This window comes from Scyliorhinus canicula, chromosome 15, assembly GCF_902713615.1.
Source record: "Scyliorhinus canicula chromosome 15, sScyCan1.1, whole genome shotgun sequence".
In the NCBI taxonomy this organism is placed as follows: domain Eukaryota; kingdom Metazoa; phylum Chordata; class Chondrichthyes; order Carcharhiniformes; family Scyliorhinidae; genus Scyliorhinus; species Scyliorhinus canicula.
Window position 1 is genome coordinate 11,666,067 of NC_052160.1, and position 19,009 is coordinate 11,685,075.

General features: G+C 48.0%; 1 protein-coding gene across 1 annotated transcript in view; it reads left to right on the top strand.

The window, feature by feature from the left end:
- Window positions 1-19,009, top strand: part of grin2aa (glutamate receptor, ionotropic, N-methyl D-aspartate 2A, a) — a 411,403-nt gene that overhangs the window by 213,202 nt on the left and 179,192 nt on the right. Inside the window, 1 exon segment of the mRNA XM_038820557.1 lies at window positions 16,860-16,974. Coding sequence (XP_038676485.1) covers window positions 16,860-16,974 — 115 coding nt within the window.

Sequence of the window (19,009 nt, forward strand, 5' to 3'; positions counted from 1 at the left end):
CAGCGTGCAGCCAGATGCGGACAAGGTTTCGGCGATCAACGCCATGAAGACCCCGGAGGACAAGAAGGCGGTCCTCCGCTTCCCAGGGATGGTCAACCTCCTTGGGAAGTTCATCCCCAACTTGGCGTCACACACCACAGCCCTCCGCCATCTCATAAAAAAAACGATGGACTTCCAATGGCTACCCGCTCATGAGCAAGAGTGGCGTGAGCTTAGGGCAAAACTCACCAAGGCCCCGGTGCTGGCGTTTCTCGACCCCGCCAAGGGAACAAAAATATCCACCGACGCCAGCCAGGCTGGCATTGGGGCAATGCTCCTCCAAAGGGATGACTCCTCCTCCTGGGCCCCGGTTGCATATGCCTTGAGAGCCATGATGCCCACTGAGCAACGATACGCTCAGATTGAAAAAGAATGCCTGGGCCTCCTTACAGGGATTGACAAGTTCCATGATTATGTGTATGGCCTCCCCAAATTCACGGTCGAGACGGACCACAGGCCATTGGTTCACATTGTACAAAAATACCTCAATGACATGACGCCACGGTTACAACGCATCCTCCTCAAGCTCCGCCGCTACGATTTCGACCTGATGTACACCCCAGGCAAAGAACTCATTGTTGCCGATGCACTCTCCAGATCTATCACCACACCGTGTGAGCAGACTGACTTTGTCTGTCAAATAGACGCGCAGGTGCAATTCTGTGCCTCCAACTTTCCGGCCACTGATGAGAGGGTCGTGCAAATTCATCAGGAGACAGCCAAGGATCCTCTACTCCAGCGGGTGGTGCAGCACCTCATGAATGGATGGTAAAAGAGGCAGTGTTCCCAGTTTTATAATGTCAAGGACGATCTAACGGGGATAGACGGCATCCTTATGAAGCTTGACAGAATTGTGATCCCACAGAGCATGCGAGATTTGGTTCTTGGCCAAATCCACGAGGGTCACCTGGGGGGCGAAAAATGTTTCCAATACGGTCCTCAATTGTCCTATGTGTCAAAAATTCCAGCCGGCCTAAAGAGACTCTACAGCCGCATGAAATGGTCACCTCCCCATGGTGCAAATTTGGTGTTGTCCTGTTCCATGCCAAGGGGCGTGACTATGTCCTCCTGGTGGACTACTTTTCCAACTACTCCGAAGTGGTCAGACTGTCTGACCTCACGTCGGCGGAGGTAATCAAGGCATGCAAGGAAACTTTTGCCCGACATGGGATCCCACTCACGGTGATGAGTGACAACGGCCCCTGTTTCTTTAGCCAGGAATGGTCCGATTTTGCCCGGCTGTACAACTTTCGGCACGTCACATCCAGCCCCCACTACCCCCAGTCGAGTGGGTAGGCCGAAAAAGGGGTCCACATCGTTAAAAGACTATTGTTCAAAGCTGCTGACTCGGGTTCTTATTTCAACCTGGCGCTGTTGGCCTATAGAACGACCCCTCTGTCCACTGGGCTGTCCCCAGCACAGCTCCTCATGAACCGCACGCTGCGAACGACGGTGCCGGCTATCCACATTTTGCAGCACAGCGTGCAGCCAGATGCGGACAAGGTTTCGGCGATCAACGCCATGAAGACCCCGGAGGACAAGAAGGCGGTCCTCCGCTTCCCAGGGATGGTCAACTTCCTTGGGAAGTTCATCCCCAACTTGGCGTCACACACCACAACTTGACAACTTCCCGGTCATACAGAGGATGCAGCAGTCTCGGGCCCAATGCAAGTCGGCATACGACGCCCATGCCACAGAGCTCCCCGAGCTAGTCCTTGCTGACCGAGATCGTGTTCAGCTGCCTGACGGTGGCTGTTCCGCCACGGCTGTGGCGATCAAGCAAGTGGCCCTGAGATCATTCCTCGTTCGCATGCCTGATGGCTCCATTCTCCGGTGCAACAGACGGGCACTGCACAGACTTCCACGCCTGCCACCCGACCGTGATATCCCGCCTCGCACACTGCTTCCTCAGGAGGCCCTTCCACGAGGCCACCGATCTGCCAGTTATTCTACTGACCTCCACGACCACCGCATTGGAGGCAGTTCCGCCCGTTCAGGTGCAGGCGGCCCCTGACCCACCCTTGAGGCGGTCAACCAGAATTTGTTGTCCGCCACAGAGACTGAATTCATAGACTGACTGTTGCATTACCTTGTTCTCTCATCGTTTTGACATCTGTACATATCGTTTTTTATCATGTGTTATCTGCCCTCTATCAGCACTAGGCACCTTCCCATGTATATAAGTTAGTATATTCTGTATCTAGTCAGCTTTTTGTACACATATTCATTATTTATTAACCTGTACACATTTAAAAAAAAAAGGGGGGTAGATGTCATAATATATATCCATGTATATGATGGAGTGCAGACAGGCAGTGATTGACACACAGGATGACCAGTGAGCACACAGAACACAGCAGCCAATCACCAGACAGGACACGACCACTATAAAGCCAGAGGCACTAGTTTTCCCGCTCTCTCGGGATCCAGCCTCTGAGACAGTCAGAGCTTGTGAGCAGCAGCCAGTGCAAACACCATGTGGTAGTCAGTTAGTCTGGTCAGGCTAGCCTCAGGTCTCCAGTCAAGTCAGCATAGTGTCAACCCACAGTTAAAGCATGTATTATAGTTAGTTGTTCAATAAAATCGTGTTGTATCTTTTCAAGTGTTGGAAGCCTGTCTCTCTCTACACAACATCAAGCGCAGTCCACATAGACCCAGTTTACCCAACACACCCGGTGCCAAGCAAACCCGGTGCAGAGTGGAGAGCAAAGTGTCGGGGGGAATGGCCAGGGGTGGGGGTGGACGGGCCGCCGTTTAGCACCGGTTCCCACAAATGGTGTCCCAAGAATTGGAGGCCCCCCTGGGTGGTTGCTCTCTGGCCAGGCTGGCACTTTGGCACTGCGGGTATCACCCGGGAACCTTGCGTTAGGGGTTGCACTGAAAGGGGTTGAGAGATCAGGGCACTGTTTAAAAATGGCGCCCGATCTCCTCCAGCACTGAGGAGTTGTCTCAGTTTGGGGGGTGGGGGATCGACTCCGATAATCCTGCCCAGAACGGACTTTTTTTTTAAGTTAAATCGTGCAAGATGGTATAAAACTAATGGACATGCCATGCTGCATTACAACAGCCTGTCATTTTGCTTATCCTGACCCTGAAATCCTGAAGGAATTACCCCAGTCTGCCATCAGAGTCTAATGAAACCCTGAAGAGAATGAGGCTGGTGAAACTCATGGAATAAGGTGATAAACAGGCACTAGCGACCATTTATTTATTTTCTGGGGATTCTACCACCCTTCTGAGAGGAAGACTGGTAGGATTCCTAGAATCACAAGACACAGGGATCTTAGTCGCTAAGTCTCGGAAGGTGAATGTTAAAAATAACGTATTAACATTTGAAGAAGAGCAGGGAGTTGCTTTGTTTGCTAGGCTGACATTTATCTATCAACAATACCATTGTAACAGATTACTTGGTCATTTGTCTGAATGCTGTTTGTGGGAACTCAGGTGTTTGCCTTCATAAAACAATAACTACATGTACAAATAATTGATTGCCTGTGCAACACGCTGGGACATCCTGGGGATTGTCATAATATCCAATCATGTATATCATGAGATGCAGACAGGCAGTAATTGACACACAGGATAACCAATGAGCACACACGACACAGAACAACCAATCACCAGACAGGACACCACCACTATAAAGCCCAGAGGGCATTAAGGTTCTCCCTCTCTCACAAGACACGGCTAGAGAGATAGTTGCAGTGCACAGGCCATTGAACATCATCACCATGTGATAGAGAGCTAGTCTGGCCAAGCCAGTAGGAGGTTATCAGTTAGGTTAATAGAGTGTCAACCCACAGCAGATTGTGTACAGCAATCAACAGGTTCAATAAAACAGTGTTGGACCATCGCCTGTGTCGGAAGCCTGTTTCTCGTTTTACTGCATCCAGTTGCAGTCGATGTTAGACCAACACAGATAACACATCATGGTACCAGAGAGCAATTAACTCTAACGAACCTACCTCGAGTGAATCTGCAACGACCAGCACGCAGCCATCCAGCGGCATGGAAAAGATCCAACCTCCTCCGCAACTCTGGATCTCCGGCAACCTCGGCGCCAACTGGAAAGTCTTCAAACAGAAATTCCTCCTGTATATCGAGGCCTCCGACCTCGAGGCAGCATCAGATGCCCGAAAGATCACGGTGTTCCTGTTGACTGCGGGGGACCACACCATCCACATCGCTCACGTTTGCCAATGGCGAAGACAACACGAAGTTCAAGACGGTTCTGCTGAAATTTGACAACCATTGCGACATTGAGCGAAATGAGAGCTTTGAACGGGACATCTTCCAACAGAGGCTTCAGGTTAAGGATGAACCTTTTCAGTCCTTCTTGACCCATCTGCACATCCTAGCGCAGTCATTTAATTATGACTCAACGGCTGATTCCATGGTCCGGGATCAGATCATTTTCGGAGTCCAGTCCAACTCCCTGCGGGAGCAGTTCCTCAAAATCAAACAGTTGACCCTCTCCGTCACCATCGAAACGTGCGTTGTCCATGAGCAAGCCAGGAATCGTTACTCCCGCATCAGGGCGGCAGAAAATGCAAGAGACAGAAAGGGTTCAGGCCATTGCAAAAATGCAAGGCCTCAGCATCGAGGAGAGTAGCCATTTCGCGTGCTTTTCCCGGGTCCCTGCGCATACGCGCCACGACCGGGTGGACGACGAGGCCAAGACCCCGATCTGCATGTGCGAAAGTCGGCCGACCGCACTGCGTATGCGCGATGGCGCACGGAATGCGCTGACGTCAGTGTCATGACGTGTCCAAATTGTGGCTCCGGCCATTTAAAGCGGCAATGTCCAGTCAAAGGAAGGCGATGTCTACAGCGTGGAAAGCCTGGGCATTATGCGGCCTTATGCAGGTCTGCTCCACCGACCAACAGCCAGCGATCCCAGCTGCAGTGCAGACGTGTCTCCCTCTCTCACAGGACATGGGTACAGAGATAGTCGCAGTGCACAGGCCATTGAACATCATCACCATGTGATAGAGAGCTAGTCTGGTCAAGCCAGTAGTAGGTTATCAGTTAGGGTAATAGAGTGTCGACCCACAGAAGATTATGTACTACAATCAACAGGTTCAATAAAACAGTGTTGGACCATCTCCTGTGTCAGAAGCCTGTTTCACGTTTTACTGCATCCAGTTGCAGCGATGTTAGACCAACACAGATAACACTTCAGGGATGGGAAAGGCTCTATGAAAATTTAGGGGAAGCGTCTTCATGTCTTCCACTATGAATATGCGGAGAAAATATATTTGCTATGTTCAGGTTATCTTCTATTTGAGCTCCATTAGCAACTTTTTGGATTCTCATCTGGTCTCTGTTTGCCCTTGGTGTTAATAATACTAAAATAATTCCTTACTGTTCTATTTTTGTTACAGTTTTAGTGTCTTTCTAGGTTTCTTTTTGCCCCTTTGATATCCTTTAACATGGCTATGCATGTTCCTACATTAGTCCCAATGAACTTCTTCACTTTCCTTCCAGAAACATTTGTGGTGTTGTTGCAAGAAAAATGAAATTTAGATAAGTGGCATTGCTGGAATCTCTGGATTCCTTGGGGGAGCTGTGTGATAACAGTTTACATTGCTCAGAAGAGACTGTGATAATGTTTCCTTGTCCTTTTTTTATATTCTGTGGATTTTGCCAAAGGGCACATGTAATAGAAATTTCTATTATTACCAAGTCTCAAGTATAACAAACAAGCAAATTGTTGAAATCTCTATAATGAAATAATTTGAGATGTGTTTGACTCCTGAAGCAGAAGATAGAAGAGTTGCAAATTGGCCATTCCCACAAATGTATAAAATCTTCCATTTGTAATAATAATAATCTTTATTACTGTCACAAGTCGGCTTACATTAACACTGCAATGAAGTTACTGTGAAATCCCCTAGTCGCCACGCTCCGGCGCCTGTTCGGGTACACAGAGGGAGAATTCAGAATGCCCAGTTCATCTAATAGCACGTCTTCGGGACTTGTGGGAGGAAACCGGAGCGCCCGGAGAAAACCCACTGTTGAAGATTTCTGAGAATCAAAGTAGCATTTGTACACCAATTATATATTTAGATAAAATAAATATTTTCTATTGCAACTTAATTCCCAAACTTGCTATTGAGACAGAAGCTGTGCCACTGAACTTTAACAAGTTGGAATTCTGATAACCATTTGCCAGTTCTTTTTTTCATAATTAACTTGGACTGCACAACAAAATCGATATTTGTTGTATTTGTTACCCTGAAGAAAGATATTCTAATACAAAAGCAACATACAGTGGATGCTGAAATGTTCTGCTCCCATGCTTGTCCCACTACCATTCCCTTTGGACTAACACCACCAGCTCTTTGTCATTTCATCTCATGTTTAACCATCCTCCCTCAGAACTCTCCTTTTGTCCCTTTACTCACCCTTCCTTCTTTGATTTGCAAAAAAAACTCCTACATTTCTAACCTTTCCCAGTTTTGATGAAAGGTCAGGGATCAAAAAATGTTAACTCTGTTTCTCTCTCCTGACCTGCGTAGTATTTCCAGCATTTTCTGTTTTTATATTTTATATCCAACATCTAACAGCAGAAATGTAGAACAAATTATCTAAAATTATTCAACATGCAGACAACATGCTATAGATCATTTCTTGTAAACTAATAATTAACACTTGACAAAGCAATGATACTTTGGCAATAAAAATGAATTATTTGCATAAAAACAATAACATTTTTCACCATAAATAATGAATACATTCTTGCTAAGAATGTCAAACCACTATAATTACTAATATATTAGGAGACTTGTAAACACATCACATAACCACTGATAACATCATGAGAAATATATTATTTTAACATGTTAAATGCTGATAGATCAGAAATTTATGGTTCAGGATCCTGGAAGTTATATCTGGTTTGAACCCATCAGTTACCCACCAGCATCAAATTTGTGGTGTCAAGAGGAAGCCATCACTGTGAGTTGATTACACTTTGGGCGTGATCTAACCAAATTGGAACAGAGTCTCGTGATGAGTGTGTTTAGCCGGGTGGTTCTAGGTTCTCGTAGCACCAGGAAACACCACGCTATCTATCGGGACTCTGTTGAAATTCGGGACTGCAACGGGTAACTCCCCGCTGAGGCCTAACTTAGTCCTGTTTCCTGCACTGAGGAGCTGAGCTACTCTCGCCGGAACTCCACAGTATGGGAAAAAATCGGGACGCCATTTTTAAACCCCTCCCAAAGCCCCCACTCACCTTGCCCTCCTCCCACCACCCCCCCCCCCCTCAACACAACACACGCGCAGGGAACACCCGGGGCCCAATCCCCGCCATGGGAAAAATGCCAGCCTGACACCTTGGCACTGGTGGCACTGCGAGGATGCCAGGCTAGCAGTGCCAGGGTGTCAGGCTGGCAGTTCCAATGTGCTTGGGTGGCACCAGAAGTACTAGGGTGCCACCCTGGCCAGAGAGCAATGACCAGGAGCCTCCAATGCCCTGGGAAGCCCCCACAAGTTCTGTCCATCTGGTCCCCATTTGTGGGGACCAGCACTGAATGGCGCTCGCCCGTGGTCTCCTAGGCAAAGGGGTTAGATCCCAATGTCACAAGTAGATTGGGGGAGCTCATATTAAAGTGTGTCTAGCTGTCTCACTCTGACATGCAGATTTACAAAATACCGATCTCGTCCACAATGAGCAAGATTCAGATTGTGACTTCTCGTGAGATCGAGTTAGATCTCACGAGGCATGGTGAGCCAAGTAGATCGTGGAACAGGGATTTCCTGGCATTTACCGGCTGTGCCATCTTTCAGGCGCAACACGACCGATAGATCGCGCCCTTTATATACAGCTTAGATGAAATAATAGAAACTAGTTATTTTTTATGATTCATGGGATATTTTTATTGAAAATATTCTGATGTGCAGTCAGTTCGTTGCCGCATTCAGAAAATCCACTATATACATGAGGAACTTCAGCTCAGAGTCGTCAAGCTGGAGGCCGAGCTGCATACACCAGTGTTTTTCAAACTTTTTCGCCCAGGACCCATTTTTACCAACTGGCCATCCTTCGGGACCCATGCCGGCTGATCTTTGTGACCCATACAGTTGACCTTTGCGACCCACGGCGACCATCCTTTGCAACCCACTATTTTCACTTACCTTTAATGTGACATGTGCGCCTGCTTGGTCCTCACAATCTCACTTGCTTTGTTATTCAATGTTACATTTCTGAAAATGACTCCAGATGATGATTTAAGATCTCACTGCACCGTTGAACAAAATAAAGAAATTTGCCCTCAAGTTCACCATGTTTAGTCTTCAAATATCTTTGAAGTTTTGAGGGTTACAAACTTTCATTTTCCAGTGCTTCCCTGCATATAACACCCATGAACTTTGAATCCTGATTTGCAGTGGCAGAATTACTAACCCATACCCCAAGTAATCGTCTTTATGCTGCTTTGTTCCTGTTTTCAGCTTCCTCTTCATGGGTTATTCCTCAGAGGCCCAGGAGTTCACACCAGCACTGCTGGCAGCTACAAAATGGAGAATCTCTCTAGCGGCAAGAACACATGACGTCAGCGTGACCTGCTCTCTGTCGCCGCTTCCGTTGGGAGAACTCCATTGTTTGCTGAAAAAACCTGGCCCTGGACAGTGCGCTGAAATCAGGAAGCGGTGGCGGTCCATTCCGGGCACTGCTTGATCCGGCACGCATGCGCGGGAAGGCTGGCAATCTCAAAAGTCCGTCGTAGCTGGAAATTGAAAAAGCCACCACAGCTGTCGAGCATTCCTCCTGCAATCGCCAACGATTTGACCGAGCGGCGTTACCCTCCAGAAACCTGCCCGCGATCCACCCGCATGTCGTGATCTTGAGTTTGAAAACCTCTGGCATACATTGTGGCATGTCAGAGAGGGGGAAAGTTATCTGGGTGCTTTGTACCAGGAGGTAGTCACATCCCTCACACCTTGGTCAGTGGTCAGAGACAAGAGAATGTGGCTGCGAGTGAGGCAGGTAAAGGAACCCAGAAGGCAGAAGTGCAGGAGCATATCCCTTTGCAATTGCCCAACAGGTTTGAGGTTCTCTCAGCTTGTTTGGATGAGAATGGGGACTGCATGCTGGATGAACTGACTGACCATGAGGCTGTGGTTCAGGAGGTCATTCAAGTTGGTGGGAGGGGGCAGAAAAGAATGTAGTGGTAGTAGTGGACAGGAGAGTGAGGGGGGGTAAACACTGTTTTCTGTAGCAAAGAGCGAGAGCCCAGAAAGCTGTGTTGCCTGCCCGTTGCCAGGGTTTGGAACATTTGCTCAGGGCAGGCGAAGAACTTACAGTGGGAGAGGGAGGATGCAGTGGTTGTGGTCCATGTATGTACCAACAACATATAACAGGATGAGAGGAAGTGCATAGTCAGTATGAGAAGCTAGGCACCAAGTTAAGAAGCAGGACCTGAAAGGTACCAATCTCTGGATTATTACCTGAGCAAATTGGCACAGGGAAAATTAGATTAAAGAAATGAATACATGGCTCAAAGACTAGTGTGGGATAGTTGGGTTCTGGGTTGTGGGATAACAGCACCTGTCCTGGGTAAAGTGGGGGCTGGGACCATACTGGGACCGGTGATTTTGTATAATTCGAAAAATTACTAAAGAGTAACAGCAAGGCATCAACATTTGGGAAGATGTGATATATCAAAAGAGTAGAGACAAGGCAAGAGGGAAAAACATTAATATGGGAAATGATAAACAGACGGTGATAGGAAGGGATAGAGAGGGACGATGGTGTAGATGTACACTGGTCCCTTAAGGTAAGGTGAATAAAGTGGTTGAGAAGGCATATCGTACACCTGCCTTTATTAGCCAAGGCATAGAGTTTAAGAGGTTATGTTGGAACTGTATAAAATGTTGGTTGGGCCACAGCTAAATATTGCATGTAGTTCTGGAATCCACATTATAGGAGGGATGTGATAGCACTGGAAAGGGTGCAGAGGAGATTTACCAGGATGTTGCCTGGGCTGGAGAGTTTTAGCTATGAAGAGGGATTATTTTCCTTGGAGCAGAGGAGGCAGCAGGTTGGACATGATTGAGATGGATAAAATTATGAGGGGCATAGGTAGAGTAGACAGGAAGAAACCTTTTCCCTTAGTGGAGGGATCAATGACCAGGCAGCATACAGTTAAGGTAAGGAGCAAGAGGTTTAGAGTGGATGTGAGGATGGGTGGTGGGAGTCTGGAACTCACTGCCTGAAAGAAGGGCGAGACCCTCATAACATTTAAGAAGGGTTTAGATGGGCACGTGTGATGTCAAGTCATATAAGGCTATGAGCCAAGTGCTGGAAAATAGGATTAGAATTTTTAGGTGGTTGTGTTTGACTGACCCAGACCGATGGACCGAAGAGCCTTTCCTCTGCTGTAAACCTCCATGACTTTTTGACTCTATGAGAGTACAATTATCAGGTAAATCAGCAGATAAGGCTAGAGATTACAAAAATAATAAAAGAATAAAACTAGAAACTCTGTATCTGAATGAACATAGCATTTGAAACAAATGAGATGAGGTAATCGCACAAATGGAGATAAATAAGTATGATCTAATTGCCATTACAGAGATATGCCCTGGAATTTCCCCCGATATCGGCAAAGGGCGATATGGGGTGGGTAAAGTGGCAGTGAAACTGCTAACAGCAATGACAGCTTCCTCCATCATATTACGCAGCACTTTGAAAAAAATTACAAGTCATGGGTTCCACGCTTTACCACTGGTGTTGTGGCCTCTGATTCACCGCCTCTGCCAGAAACTTAGGGTGCGATTCTCTGGCCACATTACGCTCTCGCTCGAGTGAAACAAGGCCGGTGAATAACGGAGGAGGCCGGAAATGAGAACCAAGCCAGGTGCCAAACAGTTTGCGAGTGTAACCGGCCCGTCCCATGAGCGAAATTGGAATCCCTACGTTGCATGGCGAGAAACCAATTATCATACTGAAGCCCCATTTCCATACAATTAATGGGAGCGACCCCATATCCAACTCCCTCCCGTGATTTATTGGCGGTCCCTCAGCTGGGGGCGGGGATCCGCGGCGGTGGTGGGCCGCCATGGGAAGGGGGCGAGGCACTGGGGCGCAACCACGCGCGGCACCACCGTGCCAACCCCTGGATTGTGTGTACCCGTTCCAGGAACAACTCTTGTCCCTGCCCGTCTGCTCTACCGACCACCCATAACCCCCATCGACTGCTGAGGCCTCTGGCAGTGCAGCCAAAGGCGATTGATAATAGAGAATTGGCAATCATGGTTATGTGAGCATTTCACACAACGCAAGTGGATTCCCTTGGGTGGGTGGGCCATGAAGCATGTGGGATCATTGCCTAGCATCCTAATCAGACCGTGATACCTGGATACTGTGCCTGAACACTGTGGCAGGGCAACACCACACATGCAGCAGCCAATATCCGAACACCTAGGGGATGGGGCACAGCTCTGGGGTCATGTCCAGGGCCAGAGGATGTGTGAGTGCAACGGAGAGGGGACCAGAATCTGGTCCAGGTGACGTTATGACCGAGTGTCTGAGGTACAGGGTCTGGGGTCCATTGAGAGGGTCCCGCTGTGGCAGGGTGTGCGTGGACTAGGCATTCTGGGCATGGGGGGAGGGGGGCATTAGTGGGGTAATGGAGGGTCCCAGAGTGGGACCCGAGCGCTGCACTCACCTGAGCTGCCCTATGAGGTCAGCTCACCAGGGGCATGCCTCCGGACACCAGTCGTGATTCATGCTGTTCCGCTGTCACTGTGGATGGATTTTCTGACAAGGAGATCATAGAATCATAGGGTCTGGTTTAGCACAGTGGGCACAGCTGGCTGGTAATGCAGAACAATGCCAGCAGTGCGGGTTCAATTCCTGTACCGGTCTCCCCAAACAGGCGCCGGAATGTGGCGACTAGAGGCTTTTCACAGTAACTTCATTGAAGCCTACTTGTGACGATAAGCGATTATTATTATTATTAGAATCATAGAATTTACAGTGCAGAAGGCGGCCATTAGGTCCTCGCGTCTGCACCAGCCCTTGGAGGAGTTCAGAAAATGTTTTGGGGTAATTTGGGGCCAACCAGACAGCAGGCCAAATTGGACCCGGTATTGTGCAATGCGATGGGATTAACTAATCACCTAAGAATGTAGGCACCTCCAGGTAGCAGAGATCAAAATACTATTGAATTTTACTTCCAGTTTGAGGGAGAGAAGAGTGGGTCCAAGACTAAAATTTTAAACTCAAACAAAGGTAATTATGAGGGCTGAAAGCAGAGCAAGCCAAAGTGATGCAGAAAATTAGGTTAAAGAGAAGGTCAATAGAGATGCAGTGACAGATATTTAAAGAGATATTTCAGTATACACATAATAGATACATGCCAAATGGACAGAAATATACCAGTGGGAGAACCCACCATCCATGGTTAACTAAATAAGTTAAAGATAGTATCCAAATTAGAGAGAACTCATTTCATAGCATAAGGATAGGTGGCAGGTCAGAAGATTAGACAGAGTGTAAAACACATCAAAGGATGAATAAAGAGGGAAAAATGAGAGAATGTGAGAAAGCTAGCGAGAAAAATAAAAACAGATGGTTAGAAATTTTATAGATATTTTAATAATAAGAGTTAATAAAGTGAGTTAATAAAATTGGTTCTGGAGAGAGTGGGCGGGATTCTCCCATACCAGGCGGGGCGGGGGGTCCCGGCGGGATGGAGTTGCGTGAACCACTCTGGCGTTAGGCTACCCCAAAGGTACGGAATCCTCCGCACCTTCAGGGGCTAGGCCGGCACAGGAGTGGTTTGCGCCCCGCCGGCCTGCGTGGAAGGCCTTTGTCGCCGCACCAGCCGGGGCCGAAGGGACTCCACTGGACGGCGCAAGTCCGCGCATGCACAGGGGGGGTTCACCTTTGCTCCAGCCATCATGGAGGACCACACGGCCGGGGCGTAGGTAAAGAGTGCCCCCACGGCACAGGCCCGCCTGCGGATCGGTGGGCCCCGATCGTGGGCTAGGCCACCGTGCCCCCTCCCCCCCCCCCCCCCCCCCCCCCCCAGGACCCCAGAGCCCGCCTGCGCCTCCAGGTCCCGCCAGTAAGGGACCTAGTCCAATTTACGCCGGCGGGGCCTGCATAGAACGAGTGGGACTTCGACCCATCGCTGGTCGGAGAATCACCAGGGGGGGGGGGGGGGGGGGGTGCTGCGAGCGGCCGCTGACCGGTGCAGCGCGATTCCTGCCCCCGCCGAAATCTCCGGCGCCGGAGAATTTGTCAGCCGGCGGGGGCGGGATTCAGGCCGCCGCCCGCCGATTCTCTGACCCGGCGGGGGGTCAGAGAATCCCCCCTTTGGGTCTGGGGTATTAATAACGGAAAATAAGGAGATGGCTGATGAACTGAACATGTATTTTGCATTAGTCTTCACTATGGAACATACTCGTAACATTCCAGAAACATCTCTAAATCAGGAAATAGAAGTGAGGGTGGAATTCAGGAAAATTACAAACACCGGAGAAGTGGTACTGAATGAATAGTTGGAGCTGCGGACTAACTATTTCCTGGGCCCTGATGGGCTTCGTCCTAAAACCTGAAAATAAGTGGCTAGTGAGATGGTGGACGGATTGGTTTTAATTTTCAAAAATTCCCTCGATTTGGGAAGTTTCCATTCGATTTGAAAATAACAAATAAACGAAGAACAAAGAACAAAGAAAAGTACAGCACCGGAACAGGCCCTTCGGCCCTCCAAGTCTGTGCCGACCATGCTGTCCGTCTAAACTAAAATCTTCTACAATTCCGGGTTCCGCATCCCTCTATTCCCATCCTATTCATGTATTTATCAAAATGCCCCTTGTTTGTCACTATCGTCCCTGCTTCCACCACCTCCTCCGGCAGCGAGTTCCAGGCACCCACTACCCTCTGTGTAAAAAACGTGCCTCGTACATCTCCTCTAAATCTTGCCCCTCGCACCTTAAACCTATGCCCCTAGTAATTGACCCCTCTACCCTGGGAAAAAGCCTCTGACTATCCACCCTGTCTATGCCCCTCATAATTTTGTAGACCTCTAGCTGGTCGCCCCTCAACCTCGGTCTCTCCAGTGAGAACAAACCAAGTTTATTCAACCTCTCCTCATAGCTAATGCCCTCCATACCAGGCAACATCCTGGTAAATCTTTTCTGCACCCGCTCTAAAGCCTCCACATCCTTCTGGTAGTGTGGTGACCAGAATTGAACACTATACTCCAAGTGCGGCCTAACTAAGGTTCTGTACAGCTGCAACATGACTTGCCAATTCTTATACTCAATGCCCTGGCCAATGAAGGCAAGCATGCCGTATGCCTTCTTGACTACCTTCTCGACCTGTGTTTTCCCTTTCAGTAACCTGTGGACCTGTAACCCCTTTGTTCAAAAAGGGAGGAAGACAGAAAACAAGAAGCTTCAGGCCAGTTTGCCTCACATTTGTCGTAGAGAAAATGTTCAAAACTATTATTAAAGATGTGATTGCACTGCATTTGGAAAGAAAAATTGGGCAGAGTCAACATGGTTTTGTGACAGGGAAATCATGTTTAATCAATTTATTGGAGTTCATTGAAGAAACAACATATGCTGCATTTTAGGGGAATCAGTATTTAGATTTACAGAAAGCAGTTGATAAAGTGCCATTCCAAAGGTTATTGTGGAAAATAAAAGCATATTCTATAGGGAGTAACAGACTGGCATGGCTAGAATATTAGCTAGCTGACAGGAAACAGGGGTCAATAGAGATGCAGTGGCATACATTTAAGGGGATATTTCCGAATACACATCATAGATACATGCCAAAAGGACAGAAAAATTCCAATGGGAGAACCCACCATCACAAAGCGGTCTTTTTCTGCTTATGTGCCACAGGGTTGCAACTTTTTACAATTTATATATCATAGAATCACAGAATCCCGACACTGCCATTAGCCCATCGAGTCTGCACCGACTCTCTGAAAGAGAACTCCACCCAAGTTTAGTCCCCCACCCTATCCCAATAACCCCTTGACCTAACCTACACATCTTTTATGGATACTAAGGGGCAATTTTATCATGACCAATCCACCTAACCTGCACGTCTTTGGACTGTGAGAGGAAACCGGAGCACCCGGAGGAAACTCAGGCAGACATGAGGAGAAAGTGCAAGCCCCAAACACAGTAACCCAAGGCCAGGATTGAACCTGGGTCGCTGGTGCTGTGAGGCAACAGTGCTAACCACAGTGCCACCGTGCCGCCATATGGATGAAGGGGTTGAAGGTTAAGTTGTGTAATTTGCTGAGGACACAAATCTGGTAGGAAAGTAAGTTGTGAAGACATTATAAGGAAGCTAAAAAACATAGAGATAGGCAAAGTGAGTGGGAAAATATCTGGCAAATGGAGCATAATGTGGGAAACTGTGAAATTATCCATTTTGGCAGGGAAAATACTAAAGAAGCATATTTCTAAATGGGTGAGAATTTCAGAGCTCTGAGACCCATGGACCTGTGTGGACCTTGAATGGATGGATTGTCTTATGAGGAAAGATTGGACAAGCTAGGTTTGAATTTGCTCGAGTTTAGAAGAGTAAGAGGCAACCTGATTGAAACATGTATCTTGAGGGGTCAGGCAGGGTAGACGTGAAGAAGATGTTTCTTCTTGTGGGAGAATCTAGAACTAGAGGTCACTGTTTGAAAATAAGGGGTCATCCATTTAAGACAGATGAGGAGAAATGTTTGCTCTCAGACGGTCATGAGTCTTTGAAATATTGGGTGCGATTCTCCGCAAATACGGAGAGTCGTAAAGGCTGCCGTGAAACTGGCCGTATTTCACGGCAGCCTCCGCGCCCCCTCCCGGGACCCGATTCTCCCCCCCGGGCGGGGCTAGCGGCGTGGCCCCGCGAAGCACGGCATCGCGGGCTTAGCAACCGTCGCTAAGCCCGCGCGCTAAGCGTCACGGCGGCTGACGCGCACGATGAAGTCAGCCACGCATGCATGGATTGGACGGCTCCAACCCGCGCATGCGCGGATGACGTCATCACGCATATGTGTCAAACCCGCGCATGCGTGGGCCGTCATGCCCCTCAGCTGCCCCGCGGACTGATCCTGCGGGGCGGCGGAGGAACAAAGAGTGCGCGGGTATCGGACCCGCTGCCCGCGATCGGTACCCACCGATCACGGACCCATGCCACCCTTGGCACGGCCGTGGTGCAGCCGTGCCAATCGGTGCCATGGTTGTCCGGAACGGCACTTTGCGGCCGTTTTCACGAACGGTGAGAGCAGGTGTGTTTGCGTTCGTGAAAACGGCCGTAAAGGCATGGGAACTCGGCCCATCGGCCAGGGGAGAATCGTTGTTCGCCGTAAAAAACGGCGAGCAGCGATTCGTGTTGTGGGGCAGCTGTGGGGGGGGGGGGGGGGGGGGGGGGGGGGGGGGGGGGGGGGGGGGGGAATAGCGGGAGGTCGGGAAAAATGTCGGGAAGGCCCTCCCACTATTCTCCGACCCGTCGTGGGCAGCGGAGAATCGCGCCCATTGTTCCTCAGAAGTCAGTGGAATTAGACTCTGAATATTTTTAAGGCAGAGATTGTTAGATTCTTGATAACCAAAGGGGTGTAATGGTTATGGGGATTGGCAGGAACATGGAGTTGAGGTTATCATCATATCAGTCAGGAACTTATTGAATGGCGGAGCAGGCTCAATGGGCCTAATTTGTATTTTCATATGCTCGTATATACATATACTAGGGTATAAAATACATTTAAAATACATTTATTCAAAGTATTTAACCCCATGCTGGAACAGTTAATATTAGCTGTTTTCCATTCATTCCTTCCAATGATTTCTTTCAGGTTCATGATGAATGTGACCTGGAATGGCAGAGATCTCTCCTTCACAAGAGATGGATACCAGGCGAACCCTAAGCTAGTGGTGATTGTACTGAACAAGGAGCGTACCTGGGAAAAGGTATGTTTTTGTATTTCTTTCCTTCTTGTTTCAGGGGACAAGCTTTAGCTTTGGTAAATTACTTCAGCAGGGACTAAGTACCCGATTCTTTTTATCATGAAACCCAGGGTCACTTTACTGATCATTGAATTTTGGTGAAGTATAGCTTTCTCACACAGTAAGGTCAGAATTCTTCACAACTGCTGTTAATAATACTCAATTGTTCACTTGACAGGACTAGATGAAAAATGTATTTCAATTTTCTCTCTTCCCCACACTGCCACAAATATTCCATGTGAGTGACAATATTCTCTTGTTGCAAATCACTCAACTTGATAATTTGATGATGAATAAGAACACATTCAAATGGCTGTTAGATTTTGGTCTTCGCTCAGGTAATAGTTATTTGAATGAGAAATATGTATGTGCATTTGTGTATATGTATATGTGTATATATGCACTCACTGCTTGTCTGATAAGAACATTTACCCCTTAAATGTGTTATATCAACACGATTAACCATTTCTGTAGCACTGTAGTGTGAACAAACATCAATTTAAATACTTTGTACTTGCTACCAACTCCTTTCTCTCTGGTTCCAAACTGGCCAGCTCTATTTATGCAGGGAGTCTGCTAATGATTTCTCCGCCCCCCTCATTGGGGAAGCTCATACTCCCACAGGATTGTGGGATTGTCATTAGTCCCCAGCCAATGGTAAGCAGGCAGGTTATAACAGTGGTGTCCCCTCTTTTATTTATTTTTTGGAGGTGAAGGTTGCTTATGAGCTAGTGACCTTAACAATCTACACACCACTGCCTACGACAGGTTCACCCAGAGATGTTTCACCCTTGTAAAAAGAAAACACAATTTTCCTGTGATCTGTTATGCTAAACTCTTCGTTTATTTTGTCATATTGTAAGTTTGTAGCTTGTAGCTTTGATTCAAGTTTTCCAGAAGTGGTATCGTTCATTAAAGCAGTGTTATAAGAAAAGCTAATTGTATCTTTGCTGGATCAATTGTATAATAATTTCAATTTGAAGAACTTGCAATAACACTTGTTATTACACTAAACTAAATACTTGAGGCTGGTGAAATAGACACTTATGTAGGGCGGAATCTTTTTCTCTCATTGGTGGAAAGCTTGGAGGTTGACCGGCATGTACTTAGATGGAATGGTGGCATATCAGAACCATGCTACCTTGTCACTGTTGCCCAAGTTAACATCTGGTTGGGAAGGCCATGATTGACCGAGCTGCCCAACACCAACTGGGGCCCTTAAGTGTACAATTAATGACCAATTGAGGTCCCGCCGCAACTGGGGTTAATCCAGCTGCAGGTGGGCCTGTCAACATGCCTTGTGCACAATAGGTAAACCTGTGCAGGCTGCTTGTCACTTCCGATGTCAAGGGAGGTCCCTTGGTCAAGGGTGCTCAGTGTCTGATTGAGGAACTCAATGTTGGGTATGGGGGCCTACTAAGAGGCACATCTTTACCATGCTGCCAACCCCCCCTTCACCTCTCCCCCCATGACCAACCCTGTAAAATCCACTCTCTGATATTACTTACCTCTGCCGTGGATTGCTCTGCGATCCTGGGTACCCTCGCACCTGTCCTCCTGGCAGCAGCCATGGCTCTCCATTGGCGCTGCTGAACATAGAACAAAGAAAATTACAGCCCAGGAACAGGCCCTTCAGCCCTCCAAGACTGAGCCGACCAAGCTGCCCGACTAACCTAAAAGCTTCTACACTTCCGGGGTCCATATCCCTCTATTCCCATCCTATTCATGTATTTGTCAAGGCATCCCTTGAACGTCAAAATCATACCTACTTCCACCACCCACTACCCTCTGTATAAAAAAACTTCCCTCACACACCCAGATCCCTCTGCACTGCCATCTTTTACTGTTTCTTTGAGCACAAGAATTGCTGATTGGCCGGTGTGTCTTGGTAGGGAAGACTTCTGCTCCTTGGACCCTGATTTCAGGGGAAGGCCTACCGGTGGCCTCACCACTGCCTGATTGCCTGGTTGTTCAGTTGGTCTTCCTGAAAAGAGCTCGG